The following is a 13,951-nucleotide window of genomic DNA, read 5'->3' as shown; positions in this document are numbered from 1 at the left end:
CTAGTTTTGTAATTTCTGTATTTAATTGTCACATAACATTATATCAGTTCTTTTTTTTTTTTTTTAAAGGACAGCATACAATCTTAGTTGCTGGGCCAGTTCTTCTGAATCAATTTGAAATCACCTTTTTTCTCTTTCACAATAACTACTTATTTTAATCAACAAGTCAACTATTATTGGATATTAACTTATTTTTTCTAGTTAAAATTTTGCTATCTTTCAAATAATTCCAGCTCTTACACACACATTTAAGGTACATAACTGTAATATATACATATATAAGCACAGGTTAAGCCAGATCTAACATAAATTTAGATATGCCAAGAAAGCCACACGACCATTATTTACATAAATATGACCAGTGTTGACATTTACCAAGGCCAATGGATATTATGGTGATTGCTTCAATAAGAAATTAGGTGAAGAATTATTTGTTGAATATTGTCAAACGCTTTTTTTTTAAACCTGTTATTTAAGCCTGACCCAAATAATTTTTAAACTTTTTATTCTATCATGCTTATAGACAGCTTCATGTATTAACCATTTCTGCTTTCATGGTCCTTTGAGAATGGTATCTTAGTATGTAAGTGCAATAAATAAACAACTTTTAAAGGAATAAAGAAAATCGATATAAATTAGTCTGGAAAATCTAGTCTGTAGCTGGGCAGCCAGGTGCCCAGCTAAACCTCAAGGGATGGTTCTATTAAAATGAAGAAAAGAAGAATAGTATGTAACAGAAGCCTGCTTTGTGCCCCCAGGTTACAGCTGTGGCCACCCAATCTGCCTTGTGCCTCCTTCTTCTCACAGAGGACACACTCATCCCAGCCCCAAGCAAGAAAGACCAAAGTCCCTTGCCAGGCATGGTGGCTCACACCTGTAATCCCAGCACTTTGGGAGGCCGAGGCGGGTGGATCACGAGGTCAGGAGATCGAAACCATCCTGGCCAACACGGTGAAACCCCGTCTCTGCTAAAAATACAAAAAAATCCGGGCGCAGTGGCGGGCGCCTGTAGTCCCAGCTACTCTGGAGGCTGAGGCAGGAAAATGGCGTGAACCCGGGAGGCGCAGTTTGCAGTGAGCCGAGATCAAGCCACTGCACTCCAGCCTGGGCGACAGAGCGAGACTCCATCTCAAAAAAAAAAAAAGGAAAGACCAAAGACCCCTTCCGTTACTCTATCCAACCCACAGTGCAGATCCTGTGGGTCATGTGCTATGCATTCCACCTGGTTCACAAGTGGCTCCTTGATGTCCAGTGACCTATGAAAAATCATGTTAGGCCGGACATGGTGATTCACGCCTGTAATCTAGCACTTTGGGAGGACAAGGCGGGTGGATCACCTGAGGTCAGGAGTTTGAGACCAGCCTGACCAGCATGGCAAAACCCTTTCTCTACTAAAAATACAAAAATTAGCCAGGAGTGGTGGCACACGCCCGTAATCCCAGCTACTCAGGAGGTTGAGGCAGGAGAATCACTTGAACCCAAGAGGTGGAGGTTGCAGTGAGCCAAGATTGCATCACTGTACTCTAGCCTGGGCGACAGAGCAAGACTCAGTCTCAAGAAAAAAAAAAAGGCTGGGTGTGGTGGCTCACACCTGTAATCCCAGCACTTTGGGAGGCCAAGGCGGGAGGATCACGAAGTCAGGAGATGGAGACCATTCTGGCCAACATGGTGAAGCCCCGTCTCTACTAAAAATTTTACAAAAATTTCTACAAAATTAATTTGTAGAAATTAAAAAATTTCTAAAAAAAAAATAGCTGGGTGTGGTGGCGAGCGCCTATAATCCCAGCTACTCGGGAGGCTGAGGCAGGAGAATCACTTGAAGCTGGGAGGCAGAGCTTGCAGTGAGCCAAGATCGCGCCACTGCACTCCAGCCTGGCAACAGAGTGAGACTCTGTCTCAAAAAAAAACCTCTAAAACCATTTTGATATTTGGGGAGGACAAATTCCTTCCTCTTGGTTTTTGTTTCTCTGATTATTTGTTTGTTTTTAAAAATAATCTTTACTTTTTTGACCTTTACTTTTCCATACATATTTTAAAATCAGGCATTCAAAATCTATGACAAATCTTTCAGATTTTGACTAAAATTATATCAAATGTATAGATTAACTTGAGGGAGAATTGACATCCTTCAATATTGAGTATTCTGTCAATGGACTATCTTCTAATTTGAGTTATCCTTCATGTCCTTCAGTATCTTTTTTTTTGTTTTTTGTGGTTTTTGTTTTGTTTTGTTTTTGAGATGGAGTCTTGCTCTGTCACCCAGGTTGGAGTACAGTGGCATAATCTTGGCTCTCTGCAACCTCCGCCTCTGGGGTTCAAGCAATTCTCCTACCTTAGCCTCCTGAGTAGCTGGGATTACAGGTGTGCACCACCATGCCCGGTTATTATTATTATTATTATTATTATTATTATTATTTGTATTTTTAGTAGAGATGGAGTTTCACTATGTTGGCCAGGCTGGTCTCAAACCTCTGACCTAAGGTGATCCACTCTCCTTGGCCTCTCAAAGTTCTGGGATTGCAGATGTAAGCCACCGTGCCTGGCCTAGTTTCATTTTTATAACTTCTTTATCCTCTAAATTTCTTAAAAATCTTTAACAATATTGCTAGTTATGTACTATTATGAATTTTTTTTCTGTTGCATTATTTAATTGGCTATTGCTGGTATAGTGGTATATGTAAACGTAATTGATTTTATTTTTAATCTTACATTTAGAAATGTGTTGATCTGTCTTGTTCTAACAATTTTCTGTACATGCTCTTGAATGCTTTATACTGACAAAGATATGCTCTATAAATAATGAAAACAGGCTGGGCACGGTGGCTCACACCTGTAATCCCAGCACTTTGGGAGGCCGAGGCAGGCGGATCACCTGAGGTCAGGAATAGGAGACCAGCCTGACCAACATGGAGAAACCCCGTCTCTACTAAAAATACAAAATTAGCCAGGCGTGGTGGTGCATGCCTGTAATCCCAGCTACTCGGGAGGCTAGGCAGGAGAATCACTTGAATCCGGGAGGTGGAGGTTGTGGTGAGCCGAGATCGCGCCATTGCACTCCAGCCTGGGCAACAAGAGAAAATCTGTTGAAAAAAAAAGAAAGAAGGAAGGAAGGAAGGAAGGAGGGAGGGAGGGAAGGAAGGAAGGAAGGAAGGAGGGAGGGAGGGAGGGAGGGAGGGAGGGAGGGAGGGAGGGAGGGAAGGAAGGAAGGAAGGAAGGAAGGAAGGAAGGAAGGAAGGAAGGAAGGAAGGAAGGAAGGGAAAGAAAGAGAGAGAGAGAAAAAGAAAGAAAGAAAGAAAGAAAGAAAGAGAAAGGAAGGAAAACAATTTTTTTTTCTTTCAAATCCTTATACCTCTTATTTTTTTCTTGTCTAGTTGGATTGGCTGGGACATCCAGGACAATGTTGCATAGCAGGAGTAAAGGCAGCCAGCCCTGTGTTTCTTCTGATTTTAGGAGAATGCTAATTACATTTTATCATTTAAGAATGACAAGTTTTTGACAGATTACTTTTATCAAAATATCTTGAAGGTTTCAATGGATAGCCTTTATTAAATATTTTGCTAATAGTTATATCATATAAAAATTTGAATAAGGCTGAGCATAGTGGCTGACGCCTATAATCCCAGCACTTTGGGAGGTTGAGGTGGGTGGATCACTTAAGGCCAGGATTCGAGACCAGCCTGGCCAACTTGGCAAAACCCTGTCTCTACTAAAAATACAAAAATTAGCCAGGATTGGTGGCATGCACCTGTAATCCCAACTTGGGAGGCTGAGGCAAGAGAATCACTTGAACTCAGGAGGCGGAGGCTGCTGTGAGCTAAGATTGTGCCACTGCACTCCAGCTGGGCAACAGAGCAAGACTCTTGTCTCAAACTAACTAACTAACTAACTAACTAACTAACTAACTAACTAAATAAATAAATAAATAAATAAAATTGAGGCCAGGCACGGTGGCTCACGCCTGTAATCCCAGCACTCTGGGAGGCTGAGGCAGGCAGATCACCTGAGGTCAGGAGTTTGAGACTAGCCTGGCCAACATGGTGAAACCCTGTCTCTACAAAAAAACACAAAAATTAGCTGGGTCTGGTGGCAGGCACCTGTAGTCCCAGCTACTCAGGAGGCTGAGGGAGGAGAATCACTTGAACCCAGGAGGCAGAAGTTGCAGCGAGCCCAGATCATGCTACTGCACTCCAGGCTGGGCAACAGACTGAGACGCTATCTCAAAAATAAATAAATAAATAAATAAATAAATAAATAAATGTTGAGTTTTATCAAACGCTAGATAATCATATGGTTTTTTATCGGTTGATGTGATGCATTATTTACTATGAGCCTCTTCTTATTCTCTTCTTTTTGCTAAGGTGTTAACCTTAGCCTTTTAGGACATCATTCTACTCGTATATCTCATATATTTCCTTTTGTTCAATATACTAGTATCTTTACATTGTCTTTTCTGAACAGATGAGCTAAACAAAAACTTGAATTCCTTTCTTTGATAAAGTCTTCATAGGGCATTCTTCATACCTGCTCGAACACAGAAGGAAAGTTCTAGTATGGTGCTCATTTTGCAAATGAGGAAGGTAAGGCTTAAAGTGATGAAAATACTTGTTCGTGGTCACACAGCAAGCAAGGGCTGGTTCTAGAATTTGAATTCAGACAACCTGACTTGCAGGATGTTCTTCTAGGATCAGAGTATCCTTAAGGGACACTCTTTCCACAGAATTTCTTTACTGTTCAATAACTTTTCTGCAGCGTCACAGTGGACTAGATAGGGAGGGTGTTCTGATGGGGGTGGAGTTTCCCAAGGTGTCAGAGGCACTGGAAGGTCTAAGTAACTTTGGATGGCTAAAATGCTCTAGGAATCAGAGTAACTTGGTACACTAAGATATTCCTCTGGGCATTGTAGTGAGACTGTGCCTGTACAAAAACATACAAAAATTAGCTGGATATGGTGGTGCGCACCTGTAGTCCCAGCCATTCAGGAGGCTGAGGTGGAAGAATCACTTGAGTCCAGGAGTTTGAGGCTGCAGTGTGTTATGATGACACCACTGCACTCCAGCCCGGGTGACAGGGCAAGACCTTGTCTCAAAAAAGGTGTATACACATATGTATGTGCATACACACACACACACACACACACACAAATAAACCTCTAGGGTCAAATAACCTAGAAGGTAGGGTGTTCATATGCTCAAAGTAAGCTAGGATTTATGGTATTCAGGGGAATCAGTGTGTCCTCACAGAGATCTGATCCACTGGAGACTCCGGGGGTCCTTGTATGGTCAGAGTAGTGTCCTGTGGGTTTGCCTTGTTTCTGGATGATAAGCATGCCCATGTAGGTTCCAAGTGTATTGTAGGATTTTTTTTTTTTTTTTTGACAGTCTCGCTCTGTTGCCCAGGCTGGAGTGCAGTGAGTGGCATGATCTCGGCTCACTGCAATCTCCGCCTCCCAGGTTCAAGCGATTCTCCAGCCTCAGCCTCCTGAATAGTTGGGACTGCAGGCGCGTGCCACCGTGCCTGGCTATTTTTTTTTTGTATTTTTAGTAGAGACAGGGTTTCACCATGTTGGCCAGGCTAGTCTTGAACTCCTGACCTCAAGCTATCTGCCTGTCTTAGCCCCCCAAAGTGCTGGGATTACAGGCGTGAGCCACCGTGCACGGCATCTTGTAGGATTTTAAAAGGTCAGAGGACCCTGGGGAACAGGGTGTTAAGAGGATCCAAAGAGACCACATAGGATCAGATGAGATCTTAATGGTGAAAGTCAGAGAGTCTAGGAGACTTGGAGCATCTTGGGAAGGCAGGGGTATTGGAGAGACAGGGCGTCAGGGCAGGCAAGTGTTCTGGGCTTACAGGCATTTTCATCATGTCAGAACACTTGAAGTATCCTTACAACATCACCAGCTTCGAGGTCAGACTGTCCTGGAAGATCACACCACTTGCGTGGAGTTAAGATGTTTTGGAGGTTGGTCTGGCTGCGTGATTCAGAGACTCCTGGATGTTCTGGAAGTCCAGAGCTGTGAAGGTTTTCAGGTAGGTCAGCATATCCTTTTGGTATTTGAATGCGGGAGTTCAAGGTTTTCTGGAGCTCAGGTGGTCCTTGAAGGTTTGGGTAGACTTGAATGGACCTGTCATGGAGTAGAGTGCCAAGGTATTCTTGTGCAATCAAAGCATTTTCAGGAAATCAGAGGGTCCTGGATGAGCACAGTGTGCTAGGCAGGGATGAGGGTATGGCAGAAGTGAAGATGTTCTGGCAGTTCTGGGGATGTATTCTACAGAGTGTCTTGCAGGGAATAGTTCCCTTGAGAGGACAGAATCTCGAGGGTTAGAATAATCACCTTTTGGATTCAGGGGGTCCTAGTGTGTTGAAGCTGTGCTGGGCTGTCTGTGTATTGGGAGAGTGGGAGAGTGACAGTGACTAGGGTGCCTACTGACAACTCTAGGGCTGAGACAGCCAGAGTACACTGGAAGGTTGGAGAGTCCTGGCATTAAGACATCCCCTGTGTCAAAGGCACATTGGATGGTCAGAGTGCTTTGGGAGACCAGGATATGTCTTTACTTCGTCAAAATATCCTATGGATCAGGCTAGTGTGGTCAGGGTATTTCCTGGGTTGGGGTTGGCATGTTGAGTGGTTTTTCAGTGTCAGCAGCACTTTGCAAGATTCAAGCAAATTGGGGGCTCTGAATGGGCAGGAAGGCAAGATGCCCTTGACTGTCTAGATTCTGTAGGGTCAGGAATTCCTCAAAAGGTTAGAATTTCCCAAATCTCACCATGTCCTCATGGTCTGGGTGACTTAGAGGGTCACAGAGTCATTGTGAGCCCAAGCTGTCGTGCTGAGTGTAAGGTGCAGAGGTCAGAGCCTCTTGGAGGGTCTGTGTGTCCTAGAGAGTGAATGCATCCTCATTGCCCTCGGGATTCAAGGACCTGACAGGGCCAGAATGGGTACCCCAGGCAGCAGGGTGCATTGTAATTCAGTGTTGTCTTGTGAGTCCAAGCTGACTGCGTGTCACTGGGTCTTGCTAGGTTAGGACTGCCATGGGGTTCAGGGTGCTCCAGGAGGTCAAAGTGTGTCCTAGGGTAGGGAAGAAGGGTTAATATTAGAGCAGTGTTTCCCAACTTTACTGTTGTTATGGACTAAACGTTTGTGTCCCTCCAAAATTTCTATGTTGAAGTCCTAACACCCAACATGATGGTATTTGAAGGTGGGGATTTGGGGAGGTGTTTAGGTTTAGATGAGCTCATGAGGGTGAGGCCCCATGATGGGATTAGTGTCCTTACAAGCAGAGGAAGAGAAGCCAGAGCTGGTTCTTTCTCCACCATATGAAGGCACCCTGAGAAGGCAGCCAGCTGCAAGCCAGGAAGAGAACCCTCACAGGAGAGCCAAATAGGCAGACCCCTTGATCTTAGACTTCCCAGCCTCCAGAACTGTGAGCAACAGAAGTCTATTGTTTAAGGCACACAGTCTATGCTATTTTGTTATGGCAGCCCCAGCTGACTAAGACCCACATGCACTCGGTTCTCCTGGAGCTCTTGATATGGGGCAGATTGTGACTCAGTAGAATGGAGGTGGGGCCCAGGGATCTGCATTTCCAACATGCTCCCATTGCTGGTGCTGCTGCTGCTGCTGATCCATGGACCACATGGTGAGCATCGAGATCCTAAAGGATTACGATTTCCTGTCTTGAATCATCAGCGTGTTTTTAAAGGACCTGTATGACGGCATGACCTTGGGAATCAGACTGTCCTGTGGGTACAGTGTGTTCTGGGGGGTCCATGTGTCCTCACTGGGCCAGTGTATCCTGAGAAGTAGAGGTGAAGTGCTCTGGGTGTCAGCGTGGCCTGGGGGATCCTAAGGTCCTGGGCTGTCACATCATCCTTAAACTGTCAGAGTGTCCTGGGCATGTCAGAATGTACTTCCCAGGTCTAAGTAACCTCAAGGGGCAGAGTACTGTGGGACCAGGCTGTCCTGACTGCTCACAGATTCCTGGTGTCAGGATTTCCTTGAAGAATCAGAATGTAGTATGTCACGGGAATCTCAGTCTCTTTCCGAGTCCTGAAGTCTGGGGTGGGTTTGGGGGTCAGGATGCACCTGGAATGCAGATGTTCAGGTCAGGGTTTTTGGAGGGTCTGGGTGACCTTGGAAGCTCATGGTGTCCTGGGGGTTCTGGGTGAATGAGGAGCTGGTGTTTGAGGGAGGAAATCAGAGAGTACTTGAGAGCTAAGGTGTCCTGGAGGCCCATTCTCCGGAGTGGGTTCAGGTTGGCCTGAGCACTGGCTGGTGTATTCTGAACTATCAGGGTATCTGAGAGGGGCCAGCATGCACTTGTGACTTCTCCTTTTTTAGTTTCCTGGAAACAGATCCTTGAGTGTCACCCCCATGCTGAGATGCCAGGCAGGCTCCACTCCTGGGTCCCTTTCCCCTGCTCTTTGTTCCTCTCCCACAGTGGGGTTGTGAGGAGGGGGTCTCGGGAGGAATGCATTTTCTCCTCCTCCCCCTGCCTGCTCCCAGGAGGGGATTTAACAGGACAAAAGAATTCGGTCCTCTGGGAATATGAGCCCTTGGCCCCAGTCCCTGGACCCTCCAACAGAACACCTTCCCTCATCCGGCTTGTGATCCTCCCTGAGCAAGGGGGCTCTGGTGACCGTGTGGTGATTGGATGGGCCCACAGGGGTGAGGAGGAGGTCACTCCTCCAAGACTCAGGGGTGGGATGGGAAAGTAGGCAGCTGACAGAAGGGAGCAGCATCCCGGTGGAGAGAAGGGCCAGGCAGAGAAAAGTAGAGTCAGAAACAGAGCGACAGGTGAGGCCGAGGCAGGAGATTGAGCTGACACTCAAGCCAAGGAAGAGGGAATTAGGAAACAATTAGAAAAAAAGTAAAGACAGTGAAAAAGTCAGAGACAGCTGCCTGCACCTACACACACACATTCGGAGACAGAGACCCAGAGGGCGGCATACGCAGAGGGAGAAGGGGAGAGAACAGGTGTGGAGAGGAGCTGCGGAAGCAGAGAAATCTCAAGTCAGAGATTCAGGGACACTTTGGTCCCCGTGGCAAGCCATGGAAGCAGAAAGGAGGCGCCAGGCTGAGAAGCCAAAGAAGGGGCGAGTCGGCAGCAGCCTCTTGCTGGAGAGACACCCAGCCGCTGGGACCCTGACCACCATGGTGGGTGAGTGACCGTCCCATGCGCGTGGGTCCCTGAGGAGGCAGCGAGTGTGAGGCTGCAAGCATAGGCTCCATGAAGAAGGTTAGGAGGAGAAATTAAAAACCGAATCCTAGCATGTTAAAACTGTGGGAACCTTTGAAAGTAAGGGAGTGGAGCACCCCTTGGCTTTACAGACTGGGGAACTGAGCCCTTGGCAGGAGGGGGCGGCTGAACAGCTCACTTCACAGTGGGGATGTGAGACAGTTACCTCTGTCCCCTCACTCCTGACCTCAGAGTTGGTTAGCCCAAGGCACTGCCTTCTCTGATGAAGGGAGCTGGAGGGGCCAGGGCTTTGGGTCCAGGGAGGGAGAGCGGGCTCCGTGTGTGTGTCCCCCATGGTGGACAGTGAGCTCTAGGAGGGTCCATGCCCTTGGGCCCCACGGGGATGGTGCCTCAGCTCCAGACATCTTTTCTTGGTGTGCGCCTTCCAGGTGTGTCCTTTCCCTCCCCGTTCTCTCCTCCCCAGCAGCTCTCAGACTAATTAGTGTGGGGTCTTAGGGAGCCTGTGGGGAGGAAGGCAGGCCTTTCCCACGAGCTCAAGTTCCTGCAGGCTGGTGGCTGGGCCAGGGCAGGAGTAGAGAGAAGATGAAAAGTAAGTAGGGGAGGGTGTGTCTGAGCGGAAGAGGGGGGTTCCCATCTTCCCAGGTGAGGTGTGCAGGAGATGGCAGCAGTCTGAAGAAGGCACAGGTTGAACATGAGCCTCGCCAGCAGGGGACAAGAACTGGGGTCTTCCGTAGACAGCTGAGACGATTGTTAGGGTGCAGGTGCACACAGCAGACCCACAGGGTGAGCCCCAGGTGGTGGTGTGTGTCCAGGAGGGTGAATGTACATGGAGGGGTATGTGTCTGGTGGTGCAATAGGAAGTGGGCAGACAGTAGAGTTGCCAGGTAGACAGTGCATGAGTGCCAGGGCCAGGAATGAGTCTGAGGGTGTGCCCTGTATAAACAGCACAGCCTGGTGTCAGAGACTCAGAGGCAACCAGGGGCCGACGCTGAGCAGGGTGCAGAAACCAGGCTATGGCAGCTAAAAGATTGCTGGTGGGGCAGGGCTGGGTGCGGTGGCTCAGGCCTATAATCCCAGCACTTTCAGAGGCTGACATGGGAGGATTGCTTGAGGCCAGGAGTTTGAGACCAGCCTGGGCAACATAGCAAGACCCCATCTCTAATTTTTTTTTTTTAAATTAGCTGGGTATGTTGGTGTGCACCTGTAGTCCCAGCTACTCAGAAGGCTAAGGCAGTAGGATCACTGGAGCCCAGGGGTTCGAGGCTGCAGTGAGCTGTGGTCACACCACTGCACTCCAGTCTGGGAGACAGAGCAAGACTCTGTCTCAAAAAAAGATTGGAGCAGCACAGGAAGCACTGAGCGGAATCCCGGGACAGGCACATATGGTCCAGCACTGAGGCGCGTCCTCCTCAGAAGCCGCCTCTCCCTTCTCTCCCTTCTCAGACTCGAGTGCTGCACCCTGCAGGAGGCTCCCTGGTGCAGGAGCGGGGAGATCAAGGTTCTCCCTGCAAGGAGGACAGAGGGACCGCCCACACTCCCGGCGCCGCCACCGCACCACCTTCAGCCCAGTGCAGTTGGAACAGCTGGAGTCAGCCTTTGGGAGGAACCAGTACCCGGACATCTGGGCCCGAGAGAGTCTTGCCCGGGACACCGGCCTCAGCGAGGCCCGAATCCAGGTGATGCTCCAGGATCCCTCCTCTCTCAGGGAAGAAATGCAGATTTCTTTGGTGCTATCATAGAATGTTAGGCATTATAACCCTAACCTAAATGGTCACCAGACACAGGCCTCATCTCACCACCAGCATCAGAGCATCTGCATTAAGAATATCATATCACTTGAGTTTAACCCTAGCTATAAGCTAATCTAACTTGAATTTCAACACCTACCCTCAATATTTAATAGTGATGCCAATTCCGGCTGGGTGCAATAGCTCACGCCTGTAATCCCAGCACTTTGGGAGGCCAAGCTGGATGGACCACCTGAGGTTAAGAGTTCGAGACCAGCCTGGTTAACATGGTGAAACCCCATCTGTGCTCAAAATACAAAAAATTAGCCGGGCATAGTGGCAGGTGCCTATAATTAATCCCAGCTACTCGGGAGGCTGAGGCAGGAGAATCACTTGAACCTGGGAGGCAGAGGTTGCAGTGAGCCAAGATCATGCCACTGCACTCCAGCCTGGGCAACAAGAGCAAAACTTTGTCTCAAAAAAAAAATAGTGATGCCAATTCCAACAGAAGTTCAATCCTAACTGTTCATGTACATACGGAACCTTGTCCCTAACCATAGCCTTGAAACTCAACGAGCCAGATGCTCCCTCAATCCTAACCCCAGAGTTGGTTAGCCTTATGTGTAAACCCTACTCTAAATTCAAGCTTGTCTATAGCAATTACATTTATCTACAGTCTTAATCGTTAAACTTAACCCTAGGGGAAATTTCCCATTCTCTGGGGAAGGGAAATGTCATTGTCACCATATTTATCTCCTTGTTGGAAACTGACATTTCTTACTTGCCCCGAGTGGTAGAAAAGGGCATATGTGGACGCAGGTTGGGGATAAGTCTGTGGGTTCCTTTGTCAGCAGACCAGGCTCAGCCAAGCCTTGTGGAAGGGCTTCAGTCCCTCTGGCCATGCTGGAGAAGCCTGCTCCCTGTCCCTGCACCTCTTGTCATTGGAGTAGAGTGTCACCACCTATGTCAAGTGTGGGCTCTGATGTGTTTCCTCCCCCTTCTCAGGTCTGGTTCCAGAACCGCAGAGCTAAGCAACGGAAGCAAGAGCGCTCACTGCTTCAGCCTCTGGCCCATCTGTCTCCTGCCACCTTTTCCAGCTTCTTGCCAGAGTCCGCTGCTTGCCCCTATTCCTACGCACCACCACCACCACCAGTGACCTGCTTCCCTCACCCCTACAGCCACGCCCTCCCCTCCCAGCCCTCCACAGGAGGTGCCTTTGCTTTGCCACACCAGTCTGAAGACTGGTACCCTACCTTGCACCCAGCCCCTGCTGGCCATCTGCCCTGCTCCCCACCCCCTCCCATGCTCCCCCTCAGCCTCGAGCCATCCAAGTCCTGGAACTGAGGTCAAACAAATACCACCAAGGTGATCCCAGCCTGTGGCCCTCGTGAAAAAAACAAGAAAATGGGGTGGCTTCCTTTCCATCTATGGGTGAAGCAGATGTATGGTGAGGGTCAGCTCAGCGACTAGAAATTTAAAAATGGGAGACCATGGTGAATTCTCACTGTGGTGATTAGTGGAGGAAGTCTGGGGAGGTGAGCTACTGGAAGAGACGGGGAAAGATGTCTCTGTGGCGCTGCCTGCTGAAGGGTGATATTGATGGAGACAGTTGCTGGTGAGTGGAGATGATTGAAGGGCTGGGAGGTGAGGACCTTCATTAATTGAGATCATGACTGAAGAAGATCCCAGCTGTTTCTGGCTGATTTCAGTAAGGCTTCTGACTTAAGAGTCTACCTATACATCCCTTCCCCATTGCCCACCCTGCTATCTCAGTCTCGGACTTTTGTTTATTCTGTCCTAGAAATATGTTTTGTTTTTTTTTTTTTGAGACAGAGTCTTGCTCTGTTGCCCAGGCTGGAAGTCCAGTGGCATGATCTCTGCTCACTGCAAGCTCCGCCTCCTGGGTTCACGCAATTCTCCCGCCTCAGCCTGGGACTACAGGCGCCCGCCACCATGCCCGGCTAATTTTGTTTTTGTATTTTTAGTAGAGACGGGGTGTCACAATGTTAGCCAGGATGGTCTCGATCTCCTGACCTCATGATCTGCCCGCCTTGGCCTCCCAAAGTGCTGGGATTACAGGTGTGAGCCACTGCGCCCAGCCGAAATATCTCTTCAGAGTGTCCCCTCCTTTCCATTCCAGCAGACACTTGGCTTTTTCTGACCCTGTATTTTCTGACTTATTGTCTGCATAGGTTCCCTTTAATCCATCCACTTCCAACAAAGCTGTGCAAATCTGAACATCAAGGAATGCTCTCCAATGTCTTATAAAAAATACATCAATCAGATTTGATTAGTTTTGCCTGTAGAAGTCTTCAACATCTGCCTTCAACTTTTAAATCAGCGGCACATTTTAACATGTGTGGTTTCTGATAGAGAAGAAACCATTTGATTTAGGGCAAACTTTTCTAAGACCAAAGCATCTGAGGCTGATAAGTGGTCATTCCCAGGAAGGGACCTGCCTTGTCTGGGAAACGCCTTGGTCTGAACCCTCTCAAAAGAAACAGCATGGAGCCTAGTTCGTGGTACAATTTTTATACGATATTGCTTATTATGCACTTATTTTACTCATAATTCACTTATTTATATGTATGCTTACCTCTCTTATTGGCGGGTTCATAGAAAACTATTTTTTAAATTAAAATTTTTTTCTTTTTTGAGATGGAGTTTTGCTCTTGTTGCCCAAGCTGGAATGCAATGGAATGATCTCGGCTCACTGCAACCTCCGCCTCCCACGTTCAAACAATTCTCCTGCCTAAGCCTCCCGAGTAGCTGGGATTACAGGGTGTGCCACCATGCCCGGCTAATTTTTTGTATTTTTAGTAGAGACGGGGTTTCACCATGTTGGCCAGGCTGGTCTTGAACTCCTGACCTCGAATGATCCACTCGCCTCAGCCTCCCAAATTGCTGGGATTACAGGTGTGAGCCACCATGCCAGGCCTGATTTTTTTAATTTTTAATTTTTATTTTTTCATGTGCCTCTAGATATGATTTTTATTCTTGGGTTTTTTTCCCCTCCCTCTTTCATC

General features: G+C 47.8%; 1 protein-coding gene across 2 annotated transcripts; it reads left to right on the top strand.

The window, feature by feature from the left end:
- The first annotated feature begins 8,736 nt into the window (after positions 1-8,736).
- On the top strand, positions 8,737-12,737 carry PROP1 (PROP paired-like homeobox 1). 2 transcript variants are annotated; one of them, XM_054487603.1, is made up of 3 exons: positions 8,737-9,159; positions 10,642-10,874; positions 11,931-12,737. In XM_054487603.1, the coding sequence occupies exons 1-3, from the start codon at positions 9,051-9,053 to the stop codon at positions 12,267-12,269; spliced, it is 681 nt and encodes a 226-aa protein (XP_054343578.1). In that variant the 5' UTR covers positions 8,737-9,050; the 3' UTR covers positions 12,270-12,737. The 2 variants fall into 2 exon arrangements, with proteins under 2 accessions (XP_054343578.1, XP_054343579.1); XM_054487604.1 differs by lacking the exon at positions 8,737-9,159 and adding an exon at positions 9,464-9,626 and having other exon boundaries at positions 11,931-12,632.
- Positions 12,738-13,951: the final 1,214 nt, after the last annotated feature.

The sequence above is a fragment of the Pongo pygmaeus genome, chromosome 4, assembly GCF_028885625.2.
Source record: "Pongo pygmaeus isolate AG05252 chromosome 4, NHGRI_mPonPyg2-v2.0_pri, whole genome shotgun sequence".
NCBI classification, from domain to species: Eukaryota; Metazoa; Chordata; class Mammalia; order Primates; family Hominidae; genus Pongo; species Pongo pygmaeus.
This window is presented reverse-complemented; position numbering and strand designations above follow the sequence as displayed.